Source organism: Etheostoma cragini, chromosome 13 (assembly GCF_013103735.1).
Source record: "Etheostoma cragini isolate CJK2018 chromosome 13, CSU_Ecrag_1.0, whole genome shotgun sequence".
Classification (NCBI taxonomy): domain Eukaryota; kingdom Metazoa; phylum Chordata; class Actinopteri; order Perciformes; family Percidae; genus Etheostoma; species Etheostoma cragini.
Genome location: NC_048419.1, coordinates 15,282,003 through 15,306,587, shown reverse-complemented (window position 1 = coordinate 15,306,587; position 24,585 = coordinate 15,282,003). Strand labels below are relative to the sequence as shown.

The 24,585-nt window shown below is 40.0% G+C and overlaps 3 protein-coding genes across 6 annotated transcripts in view; 2 read left to right on the top strand and 1 right to left on the bottom strand.

Moving 5' to 3' along the window:
- Nucleotides 1-1,568, bottom strand: part of LOC117955590 (replication protein A 70 kDa DNA-binding subunit-like) — a 37,565-nt gene extending 35,997 nt beyond the window's left edge. For 2 of the 4 annotated variants that reach the window (XM_034890176.1, XM_034890175.1), the window contains exons 1-2: nt 1,429-1,568; nt 838-885 (exon numbers count right to left, since the gene is read on the bottom strand). In XM_034890176.1, the coding sequence (XP_034746067.1) occupies nt 838-885; nt 1,429-1,461 (81 nt within the window). In that variant the 5' untranslated portion in view covers nt 1,462-1,568. The remainder of the gene's footprint in view (nt 1-837; nt 886-1,428) is intronic. The other 2 variants (XM_034890174.1, XM_034890177.1) reach the window with 1 other exon arrangement.
- A 1,056-nt stretch (nt 1,569-2,624) lies between these two features.
- Nucleotides 2,625-7,713, top strand: smyd4 (SET and MYND domain containing 4). Its single transcript, XM_034890485.1, has 10 exons — nt 2,625-2,878; nt 3,237-3,381; nt 3,660-3,749; nt 4,047-5,034; nt 5,411-5,656; nt 5,987-6,177; nt 6,319-6,466; nt 6,589-6,705; nt 7,153-7,276; nt 7,450-7,713. Exons 1-10 carry the CDS (start codon nt 2,742-2,744, stop codon nt 7,571-7,573), a joined length of 2,310 nt encoding a protein of 769 aa, XP_034746376.1. The 5' UTR covers nt 2,625-2,741; the 3' UTR covers nt 7,574-7,713.
- Nucleotides 7,714-21,479: 13,766 nt separating this feature from the next.
- waif2 (Wnt-activated inhibitory factor 2) lies at nt 21,480-23,663 on the top strand. The gene has a single exon (XM_034890912.1). It carries the CDS (start codon nt 21,720-21,722, stop codon nt 22,773-22,775), a length of 1,056 nt encoding a protein of 351 aa, XP_034746803.1. The 5' UTR covers nt 21,480-21,719; the 3' UTR covers nt 22,776-23,663.
- Nucleotides 23,664-24,585: the final 922 nt, after the last annotated feature.

Here is a 24,585-nt window from a genome sequence, read left to right as displayed (position 1 = left end):
TTTCACTATGAAAACAGCTATTAAACTGTGGGTTTGTACATTTTAGTTAGAACTATTCTGGGACAGATTTAAATTCTGCCCATTGTGTTGGGAAGTGCAGCTCTGTCTCTAAAGCAGTTCCTTGATGCTGTTGGCAAAGTCACTCCACTTTTGGCAACCATGTATTCTGCCTATTTTTATGTACAGGCTGTGAGCACTCAGTACTTTGTTCACATCAAGGTTTAGGTTATTTTTATTGTTCTACTTGGGGACATTTGTTTTGCAGCCAAGGTTCACATAAAAACAGAATACCAAAAAACAACAACACGCACATCAACACAATAAATCACAGAGCTAGAGAAGGGAAATGGAAATTCATACCAAGTATAAAAGTACAAGAGTTTAACGGAAGTGCAAATAATTTAGCCAAAGTGTTATTTGTTATTAAGCATATCAATAGCACATGTTTTGGTGGTCAGATGCCAAAGTGAATTTCGTTTTGTTTTTTTTGGGGGGGGCAGATCCCACAGACTTTTACTTTGTATGTGTGATTTAGTGTTCGCTGTGTTATAATTTGGTGGACTCAGATCCTGATGCAGAACACAGTCTGAACTGCTTGCAAACAAAGCCTCAGGAACCAGATGAAGGAGGCTCTTCTGTTGGGAACGCAGGGCTTTACAATGCTAGAAGTGGGGTCATGTTGTTTTAAATGAAGCCAATAATTAATTGATCATTTTTGGATTTTGATTAACAATAAATACATTTGAGAAATACAAATGTAATTAATACATTAAAAATGTTAATACAATATAGCTGGATTGGTTGGTCAAGTAGACTCTTAAATATAGGCCTCCTTACCAGAAGCTGCAGCACAGGGTTGCTCATCGGAAATCCTTTTAACAGGGCCTAAACAAAAACACACATGGACTTGTTAGTCTCCACCGTACTGCCTGACCCCATCCTACCCAATCACGTTACCATGCTATTAATGCAAAGTCACAGTCCGACATTAATAGAAGTGCCATTTATTAACTGAACGGGACTAGATCGGACCGTCCTGTTGTTTTCTTTCACTCCCTGGGCCCCAAACGGTTTGAGAACTGGCCAACTGATAAGACTGCAGTCCGAGCCATGACAGGTCTATCCACATAACTAATGCGTCAATATTTCAATTAATGACGCAAGCTTGCATTTATTTCACCATAATAACAGAGAAACTTTAGACTTGCAACAACCAAGCTTAAACAACATAAAATGTTAGCGTTAATGCCAACGTTACTGCAGTGTAGATTGTAATGTGAAACTCGTATCATTAACTTAGCTGACAGTGCTATAGCTGCAGCTAGCAGAGCTAGTTATCGTTAACGTTATTTTAGTAAATACCAGCCTGGGCCTCGATGTCAGTTTTTCATTTAAAAGTAATTCAGTTATTTTAATAGTTATGCTTACTTCAATTGCCCCCTGTGTGAGCACTTCACCCATGTCTCAAGAGTAGGGTGACTTAAGTGGCAGACTTTTGCTTGCTTATGCGTAGCCAAGTTGAAGGTAGGTAGAACGTATCGCGAGATGAGAAAGACACACAATACTTTAGCTAAAAGACTAGCATCAAAGCAACATAAACTACAAGGGAAAGGGCACATTCATGCCTTCAAAATAAAATTAACAAAGCTTTATTCATTTGCATGATGGGGCATTAATATCAGCTGTACTTTTTGTGGAAAACTAAATGAAACACGTACATGCATTTTGGTCTCTCCAATAAACCAAGAAACTATGGAGCAGATTATCACATTTTGTTGCTGTTCATATTTACCCTCAATTTACTTTACTTTGGGAAACTGTATTGTTTGGATTCACTCAATATGATAGAAAGATTTATTCAGATTATTACACGATAAATTCTATAATTATTTTAACCAAATTGTATTTACGTAAGTCGAAATTTTCTTAAAAGAAGCCAAGCTTTTAGGAGCTGGCTGCAAATATTAAACAATGCATTTTTTCCATTTCTACCTGTACAAACAAAACAGTTTTTAGACCATATGACCTTTGTAAGCTTTACAAAATATTTGTATGAAAGTTTTTCCTTTTGTTTTTTCCTTTAGTGACCCCCTGGCTCGTTTAGAACAGCTGTACAGATGTACAGAAAATGTTTCCTACTGTATGTCCACATTCTTTAAGAAAAAAAAAAAAAACATGATGGCAAGATACTAAATGTAAAATAAAATAAATAAAAAGCTCAAAACCGTAAGGTAAATCATACTGAACAAAACATTATGATGTGTTAGTCTAGCTTTGCCAGGCCCTACTCCTCCGCAGCGCTGTGAAAGAGGGTCTGGCAGACCTGGCAGAGACTATTATTAATATTATTATTGTTATTATTATTATTGTTATATTATTTTTAGGATACTCTTTCACAGCAATGTGAAAATTTATAATTTTGTAAAAAAAAAAAAAAGATCTTGTTTTAATCGTCGTGGCAATGCATAATATGGCTAATATGCTAGATAAGCTAAGATGAACATTTATCGCACAAGTGAAAAACACACGTGTATGAAAAATGTCTTTGTACATTTGAATTGTTCGATGACAGCAATGGGTTCTATAGCACTGGCTTTATTTTGAAGGTTGTGTTCGGAAACTCCCTTTTTAGCCACGTTGGCTTGTTGCAGTGTAGCTCTGTCCGCCGCTAGCATGCGTCAAACGAATCCAAAACCAAACCAAAAACTGTCCTCCTGTGCTAATGTGGTTTGTTTTAGTTCATGATGGATGTCCCGTGCGTCCAGTGGCAAGATTATGTTGCCCAAAAATGGACGAGACTCGGCCCCGAGCTTAAGGAAAAGTTTACATCCCTGTTTGAAATTCATGATGTTTTCAAATGTGCCCTAACTCTGACAACGTGAGTAGCTAACGTTAGCTTATCTCTGTTGCTGGTGCTTGTAGGTTTTCGGCCCCGGCTTCTATCTGATTAATCAAAGTCCACAGTTTATTATCTCAATAAATGGCCATGAACTATTTACTGTTTGGATTAACCATTAGGGGACTATGGGACCTTATTTTTGATTGGACCAGTTGACCCATTCACACATTCTATATTACCTTGGCTAATGTGAACACTTTCTAGAACTTGTGTAAGGTTATAAACAATAAAAAGTAAACCCTATCGTTCCTTCTGCTGGGGAACAACACAGGCACTCATTTAGTTGTTGATCATAGAGAAACTTTCTCTGCAATTGGTCTCCATTTATGTTTTACAGCCAAGATGATCTGGACTTCGTGCAGTCAATCTCTGCAGGACACTCTGTAGAGAAGGATGCAGAGCAAGCAGCCAGATGCAGGGAGAGGGGCAACTCTAGTTTTAAGACCAGAGACTACACTGCAGCCGCTCTACACTATTCACAGGTGAAGTGAATACCATGTTGTATTGATCCCTATAAGACAGAAAACAAAAAAGTCAAGGATTATACAAAGAAACATTGGAAAATGCAAAACGTCCACCATCCCATTCCATCATAGTATGGCTATACCTATAAGATAATGTCCAAATCAGCGTTAAAATAACACAAACTGTTTGAAAATAAGATAAAAGACATTGTTTCTATTTCAAGAACATTTTTGTAAAACAATAGTCCTATTTAATGTGCCTTTTCATCCAGCTTCTCTGTCTCCTGTCATGACAGGGCATATGTTTTGCTCCTCTGAGTTCGGAGCAGCTGTCTCTGTGTTACGCCAACCGCTCGGCTGCGCTCTACCATCTGCAGCACTACCAGGTGAGATGGTGCCATCTTCAACAATTAAATAATTAAATAGTGTGGTACTTGTGGCCTCATTAAAACCTTTGTTTGTCAGTTCTGATTCTTATTTGACTTAGTTGACTGAAAATGGGCCTGTAACAGATTGAAAAATTATTTTAGATGTCCACCAGATACTTCTGTAATCAGTGGCTCATCTTCTATAATGCGTGATATAATTGAAGCCTATGGCCACATGACCTCATTTCCTTGTTTTTAAGTTTAGGTTTAGATTTTGTAGTGACTAACACTCCGGTGTTTGTTTTTTCCCTTCAGGAATCCCTTGATGACATTGACAGAGCTCTAAAGAACAGCTATCCCTCTCATCTTTTACACAAACTAGAGGACCGTCACATGCAATGCCTCAAGCACCTGTCTGCAGGTCAGAAGGCAAAAGAGGATCAACCCAATCCTGCCTCAAAGAATCATAAAGATCCAGACAGAGTCAAAAGGGCTGCTGTTGATCCTCTTACAATTGGGATTCATCCTCAAGCTGCTGTCGACTTCAGCCCTGAGAAAGGTCGACACCTTGTGGCTGCAGAGAGAATAGCAGCTGGGGAAGTGATCCTTCATGACAGGCCATACAGCTGTGTCCTTATACCAGGGATGGAGGAGGTGCAAGAGAAGGGACGAAGACAGGACACAGAGAGAGCAGAGTTGCTTGGAGTGGAGCACAGGCGCTGTCACAGGTGTTTGATTGAAACAATGTGTCCTGTGCCGTGTGAGGGATGCAACTACAGCCGATACTGTTCAACTTCCTGTCAGCGAGACGCCTGGGAGGAACATCACTGCTGGGAGTGTCCGCTGGGAGCAGATCTGATGGTGATGGGTGTGATGTCACAGCTCGCTTTGAGGGTAACACTAAAAGCGGGGTTAAAAAACATCCAGAAGGCCAGGGATCCAAACACAGACAAGCACACAAGCTGTCTAAACAGAGAGTCCAGTGATCCTTGTACTTCATACTACGGTGACTCTTACTCGAGCGTGTTTCACTTACGGCACCACCTGGATCACCACAGCCCTGGTGTTCGTTTCCTCTGTGCAGTCACCATAGCAGCACTCTACGTAAAGCTCAGCAAGGCGGGATCTCCACCTGCATCATGGGACCTTAGTAGACCCTTAGGGTCAAACAGCCAATCACCAGATGAGGAGGGAGATATTGAAAATTGGAACTCGGAGCTGTGGCTGCTGGGAAGTGTGGTTCTGAGGCACATGCTGCAGCTGAGGTGTAACGCACAGGCAATCCTCATGCTGCAAGATACAGGTGACTGATTTAATCCCCTTGCCTCAAATTGAGTTTTGTCACAAAAAATCATAACTATGTCTTAAAGTCACAAAGCAGTTTATTCCCCCTTTAATCTTGAGTGTCCAAAATTCATTATTTATTATAATAAAAAAACACAAACCTTAACATTAACATTTGAGGAGTTAGAAACCGTGGCATTTTTGCTTAAAAATGACTTAACTCTGAACTGTAGATTCATTTTCTGGTGATTGACTGATTGATTCTGTGTTATTGTCACTCTGTCCATCATACAGTCCACATTGAAGAACTTAGGCTTTTTTTAATAACTTCATCTACAGCTATGATTGTTCTTGAGTCACACTGACATTTACTTCATGGTTCTTGCATCTCACAGGAGCAGCAAACTCACCAGTGCAGTCCAGCAGGGAAATTCGCATTGCTACAGCAATATTCCCAACGCTTAGTCTTCTGAATCACTCCTGCTGTCCCAACACCAGTCTGGTGTTCAGCACTGGAACCAGTCTGCCTGCGGACGTCTGTGAGAATGTGGCTGAGTACAGCAGCACAGCACGCGGAGTAACTGTGACTGTCAGAGCAGCCAAAGTTATCACTGCGGGACAAGAGATCCTGCACTGCTATGGTAAGTGCAAAAATATTGTTAGGGTAATTAAGCCACCTCTAGCAGTCTCTTAAAGTATGGGAAGCCTAATGAAATCCCCAGAGTTCACAGTTTTTTAGAGACAGGCCTTTTCAGGTGGCAATTGGGAGAGGTGTCCATTACCCTAGATACAAGTGTGCGTAGCAAAACTGAACCTTACATATTGTGTAGATAAAAAATGCTGTTTGGATGAATACTAAACATTAACATTATTCAACTATACATCATGAGTTATGTCTGGTACAAATGTAGTGTATTTACCAAACCTTATGAGTTATATCTTGTGCTCCACCCCTATCTTCCCTCCCTCAGGTCCTCACAACAGTAGGATGGCAACCCAAGAACGCCAGCGTCTCCTGCAGGAGCAGTACTACTTCCTGTGTCAGTGTGAGGCCTGTACCCTGCAGCAGGAGGGTGGTACAGAGGGCAGTCAGCAGTGGTCGGGGGTTGGAGACAGTCCACCGTCTGGAATTCTGTGTGGAAAGTGCAAAGGATCTCTCAAAGTAGGCATTTATTAGTGTTGTTTTGTGTTACTTACAACATACTACATAAGTAATTGTATTAGTTCTTGATGAATTCCTCTTTGAGATTTATCTTACTACTGTTCCATCTCAATCATTTGAAACGCTTTATGTGATTTTCAGAAAAGCAGTGAGACCAGAGGAATAGGATTTATATGTTCACAGTCACCCTGTGGTCATCAAATGTCTTCATCTGAAGTGAGCCACAGACTGCAGGAGATCCGGGTCAACCTGGACAAGGCTGTGGACCTCATGGAAAGAGAAAGGCCAGGTTGTTAAAAAAAAACATCCAAATGCTGACGCAGGATGCCGATACAGTGTATCATTGCCATTTATTCAGAAGGTCTTTGTTGTTTCATCTCCATGTTATTCTTCGTCTCCTCCCTCCTTCAGATGAGGCTCTGATACTGCTGAGACGGGCCCAGAGTCAGTCTGGACTGATACTTGCAGAGACACACCCAGTACAGGGGGAGCTGGCAGATGCTACGGCCAGAGCATATGCTTCAATGGGTGAGAATAATAATGCACGTGAGCTTTGTGGTCACACCGACATCGTTTCATGTGGGAAAGGTGTCACTTTTTCCATTAATAGACATCTCTACCGATTTGTTGACCGTGTTAACGTTGACTTCCTGGAAGGTTTTCACCTGAAAAGGTAGTATTAGTGGTATGTGATCAGTGTAAACATTATTGGCCCTGGCAATAATGTGGTTGTGGAAGGCCTATTTTTAGGTAAGATATAAAGAACCACCCTGACGATTAGCTAGAATGCTTATTAGTACACTGTTGAATTTCAGATATGTAGCTAGAGTCAAGAAACCAATAACAGAATTCTCAGACACCTTGGGGTGTCAGATAAATCATGTTGACCTTTGGCTTAGTCGAGACCAGATCTGTGGGCAGTTTAGATTTTTGCAGTGCTCTCATTGCTTTTGTTCTTTTCTGCTGTTCCTGTAGGTGACTGGAACAATGCAGCCTCCCATCTGGAGAGAAGTGCTACAGCTATTGGCTCCCAGTACGGAGAAGACAGTATTGAGTTGGGTCGACAACTCTTCAAATTAGCTCAGCTACACTTCAATGGGTGAGCGAGTTGTACAGACCGTGAGGGAAATTTTCATGGCGTGCCATTTTCACTGTATGATGTTGTGTGTATGTACAGTGTAATTGTCCAACTACTTAATTGTTTTTGACTGACATTATTATTAGTAACAACAGTTACAGTATATGTGTCTCTTTCTCCTCTCCTTCTCCCAGTGGTGCCAGAGGCCCGGCTCTCTCTGTCATCCCCAAAGTCAGAGAACTCCTCTGCCTTCACAGCGGCCCTGATTGTCACGAATTACAGGAGCTGCGAGCTATGGAGGACTGTCTACAGGGGTAGTTTAACATATGGCATCTTTACAATATAAAATCTTTACAATAAGATCTTTACAAAATATTAAAGTTTTGAACTATTTTTGTATAGCAAAGTGATTCAAATCTTTGAAAGTTTCTAATTGTGGGTCATGTGTGCGTTGTATGTATTAAGAAATTTATGTATTGCCGTTTGTAAGCACTCGTGTGTGTACATGTATTTATACTTATACAGTCACAGTTATACTGTTTTAGAAGGGACATGCCTGCATGTACAGCTACCAAATGGTCACAGGGATACATGCATACATACATTATTGTGGCTCTCTGAGCTCTTGGTCTCAGAATGTATCCATCAATCATTTCAATGTCATGCTTCGGTGTTAGTCTAACAGTGAGAAGCAACTTATCTGCCAGGTTACATAAACGTCTCTGAATAAAACTTAAGTTAATGTGTGTTTTCATGATTGTGGACTTTTTGTTTGAAGCCAGTCAGAAAGAAGGCATGGTTTGTAATTTACCAAGTAATCCAACTTTAAAATCTGCCAACACCCTACACATATAGGTAGCCCTCTGACCTTTTGGTGGCAGCAGTTATCCACCAACAAATTCAATTTCATGCTTCAATGGCCGGAAAGCAAGATGTAGCTCTGACTCTTGTAACTACAGTACTAACTCCATGTCCCCAAAGACCTTTATACCTTCAACCTTAAAGTCTTTAGGAGCAAGTCCTATTAAAACATCATGTACAGCATGTTTTTTTCTCAATTTGTGATCAATTAGTAACACTCAATGTAACTGGTGGATGAGGAGTAATGCTAATGTGCCACATAAACCGCAAGAAAATAAGGGGTCTGGTTACTGATTTCTTGGTTTTCAGAGATTAATGGAAAACTCATGTTGAGCAAAGACAATGAAATCTTGATCACAGCTGGAACTCCTGAGCCATCTGCCAGTTAGACATCAACAGTACCTGGAGGGCAGCCAATATGGACACATGTGGGTGCGCACTTACAGAAAGTCAAGGTCGAGACAAAAATCTCAGGGGAGAGGCAGCTGGTGAAATCAGCTGAGAAGCAGTGTATGAACTCCAAAGGATCCACAGGCCAGGTCCATCAAGGACCAAGAAAAGTCAAGCCATGAGCTGTTAGGATCCATTATGTTGTCACTTTTAATACGAATTAAAACATTTGGTGTATTTTTCCATACAGAAAAATCTTTCTCTTGGAAAAAAAACTTGAATTGACTAAATCCTGCTTATATACAATCTGTAGCCACTCCACAAACAATTACATTCTAAAGTCAAATGAAACTGAGTTTGTAATTCCACTCCCCGCTCAAATCACTGTGATGAAATTCTTAGCATGTCCCTTTTTGTATATTCTTTTCTCTAATGAGCTACTGTGTGTACATGTGATGTAAGCATGACATGCCATTTTAGCGTGATAATGTCTTATAGTGGGAGAGTCACTGATGCAGCTTAAACTCTGCAAATGTAGAGGCAGCGATAACATTGCTTACATTGGCATAGAGAGATTGAGCACACAATGGTATATGTTCACTAATGTAGCTTAACATCCCCTAAAGTAGAGCTAGTGATAACATAGCTAGCTGTCATAGTAATCCTAGACAGTAATCCCGGAGATAATGAAGCTACTTCAATGATAAATCCAGTAATAGTCCTCTTTAAACACTAATGTAAGACTATTAATATACCCCCCCTCCCAAAAGCGAAAAGTCAAACAAACTGCACATTCAAATTTTGAGTTATTTCAGTTTGTTTGCTTTTTTTGTTTGCTTCTGTATCAGTCAGGAGCTCAAGGCAGAAAACGTGAGGTCATCTTCAAAAGGAATAACACAAGCAAACCAAACATTGTCAAGTGGGGAGGGAAGCAGAGCACATGAAAGAGGAACAGTGAGCATGGGTAAGTCTGCAGAGGGTGCAGACAGTATCAGATCACAGGGTTCCTCATTTGACTGTCCAGTGCCATTTGAGGCGATTTTTAGGGGCTGTGATCTTGGGCTTATCAAATGTCTTCCTATACATAATGCAATCAAAATAGGCTAGACAGCAAACTAAAAGTTGCCGCGTGTGTATTCTGTAACAACGATTGCATCAAAATCTGTAACCCAGACCGACAGAGTTACTAACAACTGAGATGACCGGACTCATCTTGTCTCCTGTAAGCCGCTGGTCATCAACAGTACAACCAACCCTGCATGATTCATACACACAGCTGATAGCCATAACAATTAACTCTGATCTTCAGTCCAAAAGTGAGGCTGAAATATGAAAGAAAAGACCAACACACTGACGGTGAAGTCCTCACCTAGCATTCATTTTAAGCACTTGGTAATACCAGTTGTTTGGTTCTTAGAAACGTCAACAATCCTCCATTAGATGTCTTTTTTACCTAACAGTAAATAGCCTGAAGGTTTTGATGTATGTAATTACTATTTTGTATTCTTAAAATGTAATGATTACAAAACACAATAAGAGTAACCTGACACAATTACAATTACATCTAAAAGAGGTAAATATGACATCACTTGGGTCATTGATAATATAACTGAGTTGTGGAATCGACATTAATTTAATTTAATTTAAATCTGTTTATTGATCCCCTATGGGGAAATTACAATTTACACTCTGTGTCCACACTTTGTTAGTTTTACACACAGTCCTGAACTACACACACACACACACACGCTCAGTAACGTATGAAGTTGGCAATGACGTCAATAGTAAAACAGTAGGATGACAGCCAATTAGATTTATCAAGCTTTTACACAGCTAGCTGATTATAAAGCTAGCGGATCAGATCAAATGACTGTAGAGCACATGAAATGGGCCAGCCTGAAGGTTGCAGTTCTCCTCACCATTTGTTTTACTGGATTTATGTCTCATGGGGTGTTACCAGACTCTGTGTTGTCCATTACTTTGGTGCCTGTCATTTAGGAAAAAGCAAGAAAGGTGGGGAGTGGGGATAATTATAGACCTATTGCTTTAGCTAGTGTATTATCAAGAATCCTGGAAAGAATTTTATCAGATAGATTGTGTGTTTATTTACACAGTTCAGATAACCAGTTTAGCTTCAAGGCCAGGGACGGTACTGATCTATGTATCTATGCACTTAAGGAAATGGTAGAAACCTACAGAAGACAAATATTACCACTTTTTTATTGATTTTATTGATGCCTCCAAGGCTTTTGAGTTAACCACCACAAGCTGTTTTTCCAATTGAGCCGATGAGGAGTACCGAATAGTATAATTAGAATCCTGGCTTTTTGGTATTCCAATCAGAGCATACAGATCAAAGGCCAGTGATGTTGTGGGGTGGAACTGGACTCTCTGTTGGTGGTGTCAGAGAGGAGGACGCTGTCCAAATTAAATGCCATCTTGGACAATGTCTTGCACTCACTCCATGGCTTGCTAATCATTCACAGGAGCACTTTCAGTGATAGACTCATTCTCCCAAAATGCACCACAGAGCGCAACAGGAAGTCATTCCTGCCTGTGGACATCAAACTTTATAACTCCTCCCACTAAGTGTCTGACACACACACACTTAGAGGTTAAAACTGGACAATATTGTCTGTTTTGTGCAATAACACTCGCCTGAAATGTGTGCAATACTCAACTGCTACTATTATTATTATTATTACTTTTCACCATTGCAACTCCTTAATTATGTTAATTATGTAAATACAGTATCATAATATTCCTTTAACTATGTAAATACCGTACATATCCACACTCCTTATATTTCTTCATTTATATTTATACTCTGATATTTATACTATTTGTGCAACTGCAACACAGAGTTTCCCCTCGGGGATTAATAAAGTATTTCTGATTCTGAAATGGGGGGATGTATTCTCTAATCCGTTTGGTATTGGTAATGGCGTCTGTTGGGGGGGGGGATACTTACTCCGTCCCTCTTTAATATTTACATGGGAGACCTGTCTGACTAGCTAAGACAGTGTAACACAGGATGTATGATGGGTAACATGCTAGTGAACCAGCTCATGTACGGCGATGACTTGGCTGTTGTCTCTCCTAGCAGTGCGGGGTTTCAGGAGTTGTTGAATATATGTTTCAATTATGGTGTTGAATTTGATGTGAAATATAATGCCGAAAAGAGTTTGGTTATGACCTGTAGAGTGAAAGAGGATGAGGACCTTAGTATTCCATCATTCCGTCTGGCAGGGCTAACTGTTGGTTGTAAAATTAAGTATTTGGGTCCCATCTTAACAGATCGAATGTCAGATGATGAGGACATGTAAGGCAGCGTCGCATGTTATACAGTATATACAGGCTAACATGCTTGCCAGGAAGTTCTCTTGGTGGTCTGAAACTGTCAAAATAAACATCTTTAAAACATATTGTACTGCTTTTAAAATGCCCCCTTGTGGGTCAAGTTCAAAAAGGCAAGCTTCAATAAGCTGCGGATTGCTTATAATGATTGTTTGCACATTCTTCTCAGGAAACCAAGGTGGTGTAGTGCAAGTGAATTGTTCAAGCAGGAGTTATTACATTCTCTGCTTTACTGAGGAATCTGATGTATAAATGTATTGTTTGCCTGAATTCTTCTCGTAACTTTGTCATTTCACATCTGATTGACCCGTGGTTCAGTGCTTTGCGATACCAGTCACCCTTATCGGATTACTGGTATAGCTGTCTTTTTTAATTGGTGTCTGTCTTGTGTGTCTGCATCTTTTTGTTGTTGTTGTTGTTGTTGTTGTTTTAATGGACCGTGAGTCTAATAATAAAGGCTATCTAATCTATCTATCTAATCTTATTTTCTAACTTGACAAAGCTCCTGCAGACCTCTAGGAGACATTAAACAACTCTTCCACAGGTACTTTCAGGTACTGATTGGTGTCCCATTGCTTGCCTTCTGGTTTGTGTTTCTAGCTTCCCTTTTCTGTTGTTTCTTTCCTTGGAGTTTAGTTTTTCAGACATTACTGACAGTTTATCTGACCAACAAAGAGCAGATGCCACAATACTTCAAATCATTGCCACTAGAGCAAAAAGGTCGAGCTCAAAAACCCAAAAGACAACACAAAACAAAAACCTATTTGCAAGCAATGTGGTTATGCTGGAATTATTCACCTTTAAGCTTTGTCATATTTTTACAGCTTTAATAGTTTCAGTTAACTGTTCGTGATTCATTTTCACCTTGCTACTACTATCCTATTGACCTCACTTTTACTGCTTATCCATCAACTTGCACTTTAAATTCTCCCATGCAGACCTCTTTGGAGGGTCTCATGTTCACCCTTTATTGGACAAAACATCCCCTCTGACTTCCTTCCATCCTCATAGTTACATGAGCCCCTCACTTCCTTTTCGAAAGCTCCGACCCCCTCAAACTATCCAATGTCTGCATCTGCCTTTAAGTGGATTTGTTCCTTTAGTCAGTTTCCTCAATGCTCGATCTCTCAGCCCCTCTCTCCACAACGGAGGACATTTGATACATGATGCAGACGATGGTAATGTGGCTGGTGCTCATGTTAAAATAAAATCCCTATCAGTCTCTCACACAGGCAAGGTTATTACCAACTATTATAGAAAAGGCTGACAGTAAAGAATAGTCACTCAAGACTGACTGTTAAAGTACAATGATGTATTTAAAACAGTTTGGAAGGACTCGGTTGTCAAAAAAATGTTTATAGCTATAATAATCAAATTATTATAGCTGTGATCCTAACAGGGGGGGGGGGGGGGGCTTGGGGGTCAAATGACAATCACAATCTATGTGTATGACGTGTATGAGGTGTAATTTTAGGTGGACCAAGTGAGGGTCAGCTGAGCTGGCAGACTCACCGGCAATCACTCTCCCTCTCTCTCACTAACACAGTCATACACACCTACAGCATGACTAAGCAGCACAAACAACACAAGATTTGGTTTGAATGGCACTGCAAACTTCTGCATTTTCAGCCCCACTATCCTCATGCCTCTGGGATGGAAATGTTGGTGTGTCATCACTTTGGTCCCAAGTGAAATAATAGGGACAGTTGGATGGAGATTTTGTGGAGATATTCATGGTTCCCGGAGAATGAATCCTACTGACTTTAGTGAACCTCAGACTTTTCCTCTAGCGCCACCATGAGGTTGAGTTGACCTTAGTATTCAGCTCTAAGCACCAGTGTGCCCAAACATTCTAATACAGAGCTGCTAGCGTGGCTGTAGACTCTACATGCATGAACAGCAAACACACTCCTTTAACTCTGAGCCACTATCACAACATATTTCTCACTCACTGTCTTGTGTGATTTGGATGATGTTCAAATTTCCATTGTAAAGTTAGATCATTTGTTATTTAGCAATGTTAGAATACCAAAAGAAGTTCATGCTAAAAGTTATACTTCCGTAGCATCAGCATGATTGCGTTGTAATTGAGAGCTTGTTCTTGTTTTGGATCCTGCACATGGTAGGCTCGCTGAAGTAAGCATTCAGCTCGAAGCACCACTGTGCATCCTGACAGAGCTGCTAGCATCTGTAGACTTAGTCTGGTGTCTTTGTTTGTGAGATTGGTAACTTACGTTTAATCTTATATCAGCTGGTTCTTGTCATATCCTCAAGTCGTATTTGCATGAGTGCCGTTTTTATTAAGCATCATCACATTATCTTCCATGATGAGAGGAGACAAACAATGGAGGAATCCTCCCATCCCCTGACTAGTGGTTGCTCTCTTGTTATGATGTTCCTTGATATGAAAGCTGAATATTGCTGACATGATATATCCCACTCTAGGGAACAATAACCCATATGACATACTTTGAACCTCAAAAGCAAATAAAAAATATTAAGGAGAAAGTTGCCATTTTGGAATTTATTTTCTGTGGCGTCAGCATTCCCCGCTGCTGCCTGGAGCACTAAATACGTTGTCTAAGAACTGCAACTCTTTTTTTCTTTTTTCATAACTGCCATGAAAGTATATTCATCTGACAAACCAATGCTTATATAAGAAGGAGATAGTGTGTGTCTGATGAAGCAGTGGTTTGGAAGAGTAAGGCTTGGGGTTCTAAAACAGGCTCACATAATACTGTAGATCTATCTTGCCGACCAGCTACAGGGGTAAAAGCTAAGAATAGGTTTCTCTCTCTCTCTACTCTCCATATAAAAATAATGACCTCCTCTTTTTAATAATCTCGCCCATAATGAATGTAAGATAATATCTTCCTCCTCCTTCTTCATTTATCCATGCCTCCTTTTTTCTGCAAATGTCCCGTTTTGTTCTCAGACATAATGGCACAAGTATTTTCAGCACCGTGGTGAAACATGGATGGATGATGAAGACATTTCCCTCTATGACTGCTCATGTCCTTCATCAGTTACCCCTCCCTGTAATGTAATGTGATTCTTTATTGCTCTCTGTAGGGAAATGGGTTTTTACTTTTAAAAGAAGAGCGCGGGATCAACTGCAGAGCAAGTAGGTATTTGGTGTTGCGTTCAAGGCCACTTCAGCAGGGATAATACTTGCTGGTCCTCCTGTTGATTAGTGGTCTCGTCTAATTGGAGCTAGTTTTAAATACCTTACAGTTAGCTTGTTTAGTCCTGTTGTTTCAGATGGTTGACCCTCCAAAGGATCACAAAATAAACCTGAGCAGGGATTGGGGGGGACAAACCAAAAAAACACAGCTACACAGCATACATTCGTATTCACACTCTGGACTTTCTGATTGTGTGTGTGTGAAATATTAAACAATTTAACCTCTTTGGTCATTTAAATAAAACCTATCTCTTTGGTGGAACTGCTAACAAGAAATGTGACAAGGGTGCCAGACACTACTTTTTATTAATGGCTCACAAGCCAGAAAGGTTGGGAATTTTTGACAATACATTGTATTTTGTGAGCTTATTGTGTTTTTAATCAAAATGCAGGATAACCAGTTACTGCAACAGATTAATGGAGTGGAGGAAAAGTACACTATTTCCTTTGAAATGGATGTAGTGGAGTAGAATTATAAAGTTAGAGTGAATGGAAATACTCTAATAAGTACCAAATACCTCACGTTATAATTAGGTACATTACTAGAGTAAATGTACTTAATTTAAATCACTGTCTGGTGGCTAATAGCTTTTGCTAACTCTCTGAGGACACATGATGAGATCTCACATCACACATGTGTAAATGAGAGGCAAGAGCACTTGACTCTGGTCACGTGTCGTCCAGCTCCCCAGTGTCCTTCTGCCCTCGATGCAGAGCGGAACAGCGGCAGTTTACCTTGGAAAGTTCACCCTGTCTGTGGGTGGAAGTGATGAGCAGTCTAGTTGCTGATGGATGGAGGGCATACTCTGATAGCCTGGCCTTGCCAAACATAAATATTGTCTTTTACTTTGCCTCTTTGGGAGAGCCTGACAACTCCAAGGTTAATTTAAAGACGTTGAGGGAGTGAAATCCCTCCCTGGCTGGCTTGGCCACAATCAGAATTTATTACTCTGCTTTAAAAGTTTGTTCAAGTCCTTAATTTGTCTTTTAAATTTAATATATTTGAATAACCTGGCATTTAATAAATAAAGAACAAATCTAATCTGATGACCTCTATTGACTCTGGAAAATCCTGACTTTAACCAAACCCAAATCCTCACCCTGCCGCTGACCAAAGTTCATTCTTAACCCCAGTGCCCAGTCCTACTGTATACTTAAACAAAGACACCCTGTGGCCATGTGGTCGCAAGTTAAGTAGTCTATCATCAGCAAAATATTTTAATAAAATGTGACCAAAAATATGGGACCCCCATGTTATTAAGCTCAAACTGAGCTTCTTCTTTTTTTTCACCAAAGAAAGATACAAAAACATACAGTACATTATTTATGGTCCAATTATCTAATAGACAAATGGAAGCAATTCTCCTTTTTCCAAAACATTATATCTGTAAAGTGGTACTGAAACAGAATCACTGGAACTGATTAACCACTTCTAACAGGACTGGCAGCAGGCCAGTGTCTTGCCCTGACTCAGACAGTTGGTTCACTTTCCAAGGTGTCACCGATACACTTCACCCCTCAACAGGAGTGTCTTAACTGCCATGGGGGCCTCTGTGTCGTTGGCCAATGACAGCCAGAAGGACAAACAGCGGTCACCTGAACATAAGATATTTACCGTTTTGTAATTCAATCTATATAGAATCATTGCAAGCCAAGTATCCATATCATTTGTTTGTCATGTGATCGTTAGAAACTTAATGTTATTATAGACTGGGAGAAGACGTAAACTAATCCATCTGACCACCAGAGAAGTCATTATTGTGTAATCCTAACTGTTTTACACTATAAGGACTTTTAAGGGTTAAAAATATACATAAAGTCATGAATATCTGTTTACATGCTTTTCACCTCATATCCCACCCGATTCCCTGATGATAGTTATTCATATTTAAGCCCTCAGATTTTGTAATTCAATCTAAATATCATCTTAGTAGGTCAGTCTCCACAACAATTCCTGATCTTATTACAGTCAGACTCCAAATCCTAGAGTTTGAGGACTATAGATTACCAATGAGTGATGTACCCCCAGTCACGACTGTACTGTGAAAGATAAAGAATGAATGCATTGCTGTGTCTATAAGGCTAGAAAACATCCTCCGTCTGCAAACTTGAAATGGAATACTAACTTTTTATTGTATGCAGGCAAGTGGGATAGTTAATGGAATATTATATTGAATATTATATTATTTAAGGAAAATGTTTTTATGTAAATATATAAAGAAAAAAACTATCAAAGAAAAAGTCATGTTACCTTCAGATTTGGTTCGTTTTTAATATTCCTTTTTATATTGTTGTATCGTTTTACAGTTCGTGCCAACGTTGTTTGACTACTTGTTTTCTGAATTTTACTTTTTAGACATCCACTATGGAATGTGTTTATGTCCTGGCTCCAAATCATTGTCAGTTTTTGATAAGGTATTGCATATCTTGTTTTTGCATTTAATTTTAAAACACACAGGGAAAATGATATTCCAATAAAAGCATTATTAATATTGTTATTCTAATTATACAAAAGAGAAAATGCTCCACTTTAATCATATGTAATGTTATGACACTGACTCAGTGATTCCTCTGATCATCTATAGTTTTCCACTCACAGAATGATTAACAGCCACAGCTAACTCTTCTGATTCAGTGCCTTGGCTTTGTTTGGCAGGTTGTGTCTGTCTGGCTATGGCTCACTCCATTACAAGTCTGAATGACTAATTAATGGTCCCAGGACAGGTGACACCTGCTCCTGAAGATCCATTTACACCATCATCCCCACAGGGCTCTACATGGACTCCACTGTACATCCTAACTTCAACCTCCATCCTCATCCCCTCATCTCTTATTTATCCGGTGGCGGAGAACTGTTTAAGGAGCATGTTTGCGGATAGACAGATTGAGGGATAGTTGGAACAGACAAACATACTGCATTTTGGACCACAGGATGTCCCCTGGCACCCATCTAACGCACAGCAGCAGTATAGTATTTGTGCCTGCCTCTAGCCAGTAATTATCCTGCACATACAAAGCTCTTGAAGTCACTTATACGGCTAACAATCTCGAAGTCTCTACAGAGAGTAAAATACATTTTTTACTTTTATTTAAGGTGGTCCTCAGGTTCATTTTTGTGCAAAATTTAAATGAACATTGCTAATCCGTCAAAGGTAAGAAGAAGGGCAGAATGAAACAATTGAAGATGTAACACTGCAAAACTGTGGGAAGGAGAAAGCAGTTTGACATAGTAGTAAAATAGACCGATCTGTTATTTAAACGTCATGATTTCAGAGTGGGGTTCTAAATGCAGCATGAACATGGGCGAAGTTGTAAAATGACTTCATTGTTTTATGCTTTACATGTCTTTGACGCTGCGACAACCAGAACCGCACATCATAAAGGATGACAAGGACCGATCAGGTTGGCTATTAAAACAAGGTTAATGAATGTCAAGTGACGCAGGAAGGATGAGGGAGGAAATCAAAATGTGAGATGGGGAATTTGCAGTGGAGATATTTTTCTACACACAGCGCGCACAAAATGTCCTCTGGCACACATACTGTGTACAGAACATGCACACACGAAAACAGCAGGCCGCTGCTAATTTAGCATGTGCACCAGAGACGTCAGAAATAACGACACAGTTGAGGATATGAGGAAAAACTTGACGGCCAAGGTTATTGGCAACTGGTCAAACCTGAAGCTTGACACACACACACACACACACACACACACACACACACACATTATAGTGAGGAGATAGAGATGGGCCGCCTTGAGTAAATCAATTACAAGGTTCAGTGTCAAGTTGAAGGCCACGAGGAGGGCACCATAACAATATCCCAGCAACAGCCTGTGAAAAGTAGCCAGCACTATCTCAGCTCTCTGTACCGGCAGATAGAGCTGACACTTGTGGGCAAAATACTATCCCATATGCTGAAATAGGCAAAACAACCTGACAGTAATATGGCCCTCAATGCTTATCGGGAGCACCAGCAGGAGTACCAGTTTCCATCTTTCTCTATCTCTTTCTGTCTGGTTGCCTCTCTGTCTCATTCTTTCCCTTTCACAGTGCCTTTATTTACACCCACAACATAGCCGTTTTTGTCCACCCGTTTCAGATTTAGTGCTCTTGAGCATGACAGCAAACTGCAATTAGCTTAGGACTCCCCAGTGCCATGGCCTCTGTTTAATACAAACAAACACTCTGTCTAAATGTCTTCTATGGTTCCTATTGTTCTTTAAAGGAAAAGTTTTTCATTTTAAGTAATATGCTTATTTGCTTTCTTGCTGAGATTAGAAGATCACTACCACTCTCTTGTCTCTCATACTATGGTGGCAAAAGCTTATGGATACGTGTGTGCACATAATTAACAGTTGCTGTTTTTCATGGTTTGGACCCATTGGTTCTTATTAAGACAAAATTTTATAGCATACACTGATATTTCATTTAGATAACAGTATGCTTTCAACGTTGTGACAGCAGTTTGGGGTATGCCCATTATATGTCAACATGAAAATATGCACAAACCAAAGTCCATAAAGAAAATATAAATATATACAGAGTCTAGCACAGTAAAAGTAAGATGAGTAAAACACATAAGTTAGTGCTTTGGGCACCCTTTTTTGACCACATGGCTTTTATTTTGAAAGAAAATAGGAAGTCTTAAGTTAAATTTGTTTTATATCTGTGATGCATATCACATATATTTGAAGCTGTCTGAAAGTTGTAATCTTACTAGTATGATGTTATTATGACTATCAACTGATCATGTCATCATCATGTATTTATGTTATTGAAAAAGGTTTTGGAGCGTGTGATAAGTTGTAAATAATAATAAAGCTAGAGTGCTTTTATTTTGAAACATAACAGGAAGTGTATGGTTAATAAATATTTCTATGTATTTATTGTATGTGACATAATCTACAAATACACATCAAAACCGTATTGTAATGTTACTGGTATAATGTCAGTATGATTATTATTAAATAATTCCCACTGAATATATAGATGTGCTGCAGCCACACAGCCCGGTCACGGTTGTTCTAAAGTAATTTTGCCATATTCTTTCGAAATTAAACCTGACTTATCTGGAGATTCGCAACTATGAAAAAAATCTCCTCCGTTTGGCATGACTTTCCAACAGTGCAAATTTTCTGGCATGATGCAAACATTAATGTAAAACTGAAAACTCCCTACTATTTCTTCTTCTTCAGTTATATTCCCAGTATACTGAAACTTTGTGTGTTACAGTGAAGACATATTTCCGATTGATCGTAGTTCTTCCAAAATAAAGGCTTAAAAAGGAAGTAAAACTGCCAAGTAGTAAACGAAGGTTTTTAGTATAATAATTGACACGACAGAACTCTTCCTTGGGTCTCCAGCAATAAACCAGCAAAGAGTGAAGTCGATGAGTTGAACGCTTCTCTTGACACGCACGCTACACAAACGAGCACACCACTCTCCAATTATAGTATGGGATCCCAACTGGTTTGATTTAAACTTCCTTTGTTAAAAGGCTATTATGGTTAGGTCATCCTGAAAGTTATTTTGGTGTCCAGTGTCTCTTAGAAATGGGACCACACATGACAGAGCGGAATGGATGGTGTTGAGTAGGATTTAACCTTTCTTTCTTTCCTTAATAAACTATTTACAGTTGTTACTCTATGTGCTATCCATTGTCTTGAACATATCCATGTTCATCTTCAACAGACTTTCTTACTCCACATCTTTATTTCTTTTCCTTTCTTTACTTTCCTTCTTTCATTTGGTAGTCAGAACTAACTGATGCGCTGCCGTTTGGAGCTATCATCGGTGCTCAGCCTTTTTATTTCTGTATTTCTTTTTTTATCCCCCAGCTCATCCTGTGTTTGTTGTCAGTTAAAAAGATAAAAAGAAAAACTAAAAGGACCTTCCTCTTTTTCTTTTCCTACCTTTATTCTTACCATTTGGAAGCTTCCTTTTGAAGAAATTACAAGTTCCTATAAGCCAAGTACTGTAGTGCTCTGTGGAGCTGTCCTCAGTACTGAACCTCTACTCTCTGCCTCGCTGTGAGAAGACTCTTTCTGTATTATTATAATATTGTCAGTGTTTCCACTTAAGATAAAAAATGAATTGAATTATTGAAGTGGTGTGCTGTGTCACGAGGCCCTCACATCAAGCTTTAAGCCACCTTTTTGCTTAACCTCATTTCGTCCTAATTACTTATAGCTACTTATATTCTTACTAATTACTTTACTTGAGCTGAGAAACTCAAGTAAAGCAGAAGTACCTCCGATTTGTAGGCTACTTAAGTGCCGTACCTGAGTAAATGAAGGCTATTTAGTTACATTCCACCACTGACTAAAATTAGACTTGGAAGTACTTGTATTGTGGCGTGCATCTCTCTCACTCTCTCTCTCTCTCTCTCTCTCTCTCTCTCAGTGACAGGCATCAAAAATACCACCAAGGGAGCGCAGCTTTCTTCGCAGCCACACTCGGCTGTGGTCCACCGTACCGATGCGTAATTATCCCAAAGAAAAGTAAGCTTCCTACAGATCACCAAGGTGACTGTGGTAAGAGCGTTTTTTTTCTATTCTGGTGGTTCAAAGTAACCGAAGCCGGACTGATTAGACTTGACATGCCTAGGAGGATTGTAGTCGGTCACCTTCTTTGGAAAGACACATCGAAAGAGCTATTCTGAGACTAAAATGAGAGAGAATATGTGGATATTTCACAGTGCCGACAACTCAAAGTGTGTTTTTTCTATTTGGAGGTGTTTGAATTTCGCAGCAGTGGCGTGTTTGTTGTTTTCCCCTGTCAGGACGGATGATGCCTGTCCGTCGTCATGCATCTGTGCCAGAGACTACGGGACTGTGACCTGCCGTGATGGGGAGGACACCGAGGTACCTGGAAACATACCGGAGTGGACGTCCACCCTGATACTCAAGGGGAGAAACCTTTCAACTTTACAGCGTGGTGCGTTCATTAACAACGGGACGGAATTGGAAATGACGGCACTCTCGCTGTCCTATAACGGGATAAAGACTATTGAGCCTTACGCCTTCCTGGGACTCCCCCGATTGCATGTGCTGGATCTGAGCCACAATCAGCTGGAGTCTATCTCAGCCAGGGCTTTCCACGGGTTACCAGAGCTGCGCTCCCTTTACCTAAACCAGTCTATTTTGCCTCCGGCCACGGAGCAGCTCTCACATGCGCTCAGCACTTTGCGCAACCTCCACAGACTGGAGTTGGCGGGAAACATGCTAAAGGCTATTCCCCTATTAGATATGTATAATCTTCACGCGTTAGTGCTGGTAAATAACTCAATAGAGAGCATAGATGGGAGGGATGTAACCATTTTATACCAGCAAGGGCGCATACGCATCTACTTGTCTTTAAATCCGTTTCGGTGTAACTGTGAACTGGAGGCGTTTTACTACTGGTTGAAAAACTCGTCACAGTGCCCGGATGCAGGACGACTGCTGTGCAGCGAGCCGGAGGCCAAGAGAGGGGTTCCTGTGGAGAAGCTCCGGGAAGAGGACGTGGATTGCATGAACGAGAACCTTGAGGCGGTTTCATACGTGTTCCTCGGTATAGTGTTGGCTCTGATCGGGGTGGTGTTTCTGATGGTGCTGTATCTCAACAGGAGAGGTATCAAACGGTGGCTCAACAACATTAGAGAGGCGTGCCGAGACCAGATGGAGGTCTACCATTACCGCTACGAGCAGGACTCTGACCCGAGACTGGCCAACGTGGCTGTTTGACCTACTGAAACATCAGGACAATACGGTGTAGTGAGAGAGGCAAACTGGAGTACGTTATCAAAGACTGGAGGGGTTTCCAGGCTGTGTCCTGTTACAACCTAAATCAATAGATTAAACAGCAGCTTTCATCCTTTTTCAGCAGCTGGCCAATGAACTGCATGTTGTGTCCCTCTCACACACTAGGATGAACACAGAGCCAAACAGTTTCATGACTATAAGAGACTATTTGTTCATCTTGCACAGCTGAATAGGCTACAAACTTCTAAGCACTATTGTACATATTGTATCTCCTCAATAGAGGAATGCATTCCATGCATCATTTTAATTTACTAGTCTACAACAGCTTGTCAGACTAACTTAGTATTATTTAACTTATTACAAGTGACAAATATACACTAGAAGTAGGCTATGTATAATTTCTGATTTGAGAAGCTTGAATGAAATAGTAAATTATTGCAAATATTTAAACAAATTCAGACCTTGCAAATTATTGCAAATGACTGGCCTACATTCAAGAAACCCCACAGGGAGAATAAGGTATTCCTGTTTATAATCTATTGAGAGAATGCATATTGCAAGAGAGAGAGAGACTCGGGCAGGGAAGATGAGGCATGGAAGCTGGTAAGTGCCGTGTCCATGCACACAGGCAATGTTGGAGTAAACTGTCATATTTCATCATCAAGAACATATGCTGCATTACCAACCTTGTCTCTCCGAACAGCCTTTGATCACAGAAAAATAACACTTGTATTTTTTGACACCAGGCCAGAATATCAGTGAAGGGGCAAAAGTGGAAGTGACGGAATCTAACCATGCATGTGATTGTTGTAGGCATAGAAAACCAACCAAGACATTAATAAAAGGTCAAATATAAATGGCGAGTTAGCAGTGTTCTTTATGTCTATATATTTTATCATCACTGTCAGGAAATGTTGACTTCATACAGCACTGTGCCAAACGTTAACACAGGAAGTGTTTCCCTGTTGTCTCTCATACTAAAAAGTTTAAGAAAATTTGCTAAAAGCAGGTGTGAATGAGTGCATATGCAAAAAGGTTACAAAAGCACGCACACTCAGATGATAAATAGGTTCTGGATGGAAAAATAGATTCTGCACAGTAGCTAATGCTCCCGTGAACATACATTTATTGAATTACCACCAAGGGACGTTTAGAGCTCTCCTTCAGACAGAACGGAATGGGAAATGTTGAGCTAGTGTGAGTGAACCCCGTTGAGATGTCACATCATCAGGTTTTGACTATCTCATCTGCTTCTTTTTACAGTTTTCTCAATTCGTTTGGCACAATCTTTGAATGACTATTTAACTCTGTCAAACTATGTAGCAATACAAAAGCAATGTCCAATCGTAAAGGAGTTTACAATTGGGTATAAGGACATGACTTTCACGGGTTACAGTGAAAAAGTAGGGGGTTGATTTTCATTAGGTATTTACTGAGGTTCTGTTTTATTTTAAGTTTCATTAATACTGTTATTTTTGTAGCTTTTTGTTACTGTAATTTATCGTTTTTTGTTTTGAGTTTATGAAATATTTTATTTCCCTGTTTATGTTGTGTTTTTTGTAAATAAAGGATGTGGGTACGAGTGAGGGAGATCACATTCGCAGTTGATAAGCGGGTAGATTTTACAAGGACTAAATTGTGTATTACAGTAAGTTTATACTTATCACTCCTTTATTGATATGGATATAGAATCGTCAAGTGTTCACAAGTTGTAATTACTGTAGAGCACCCGTGAGTCCAAGGCTGCAGAGGTCTGCATGGGGAGATATAACAGAAGGCATGGCAGTGTTAG

What these genes read in the sequence shown, in the direction of transcription:
- smyd4 (XM_034890485.1), top strand. Translation starts at nt 2,742, where the DNA reads ATGATGGATGTCCCGTGCGTCCAGTGGCAAGATTATGTTGCCCAAAAA. An exon ending in AGAGATCCTGCACTGCTATG is followed by an intron (nt 5,657 to 5,986) that starts GTAAGTGCAAAA and finishes TCCCTCCCTCAG; the next exon opens with GTCCTCACAACAGTAGGATG. An exon ending in GCTCAGCTACACTTCAATGG is followed by an intron (nt 7,277 to 7,449) that starts GTGAGCGAGTTG and finishes TCCTTCTCCCAG; the next exon opens with TGGTGCCAGAGGCCCGGCTC.
- waif2 (XM_034890912.1), top strand. Translation starts at nt 21,720, where the DNA reads ATGAGAGAGAATATGTGGATATTTCACAGTGCCGACAACTCAAAGTGT.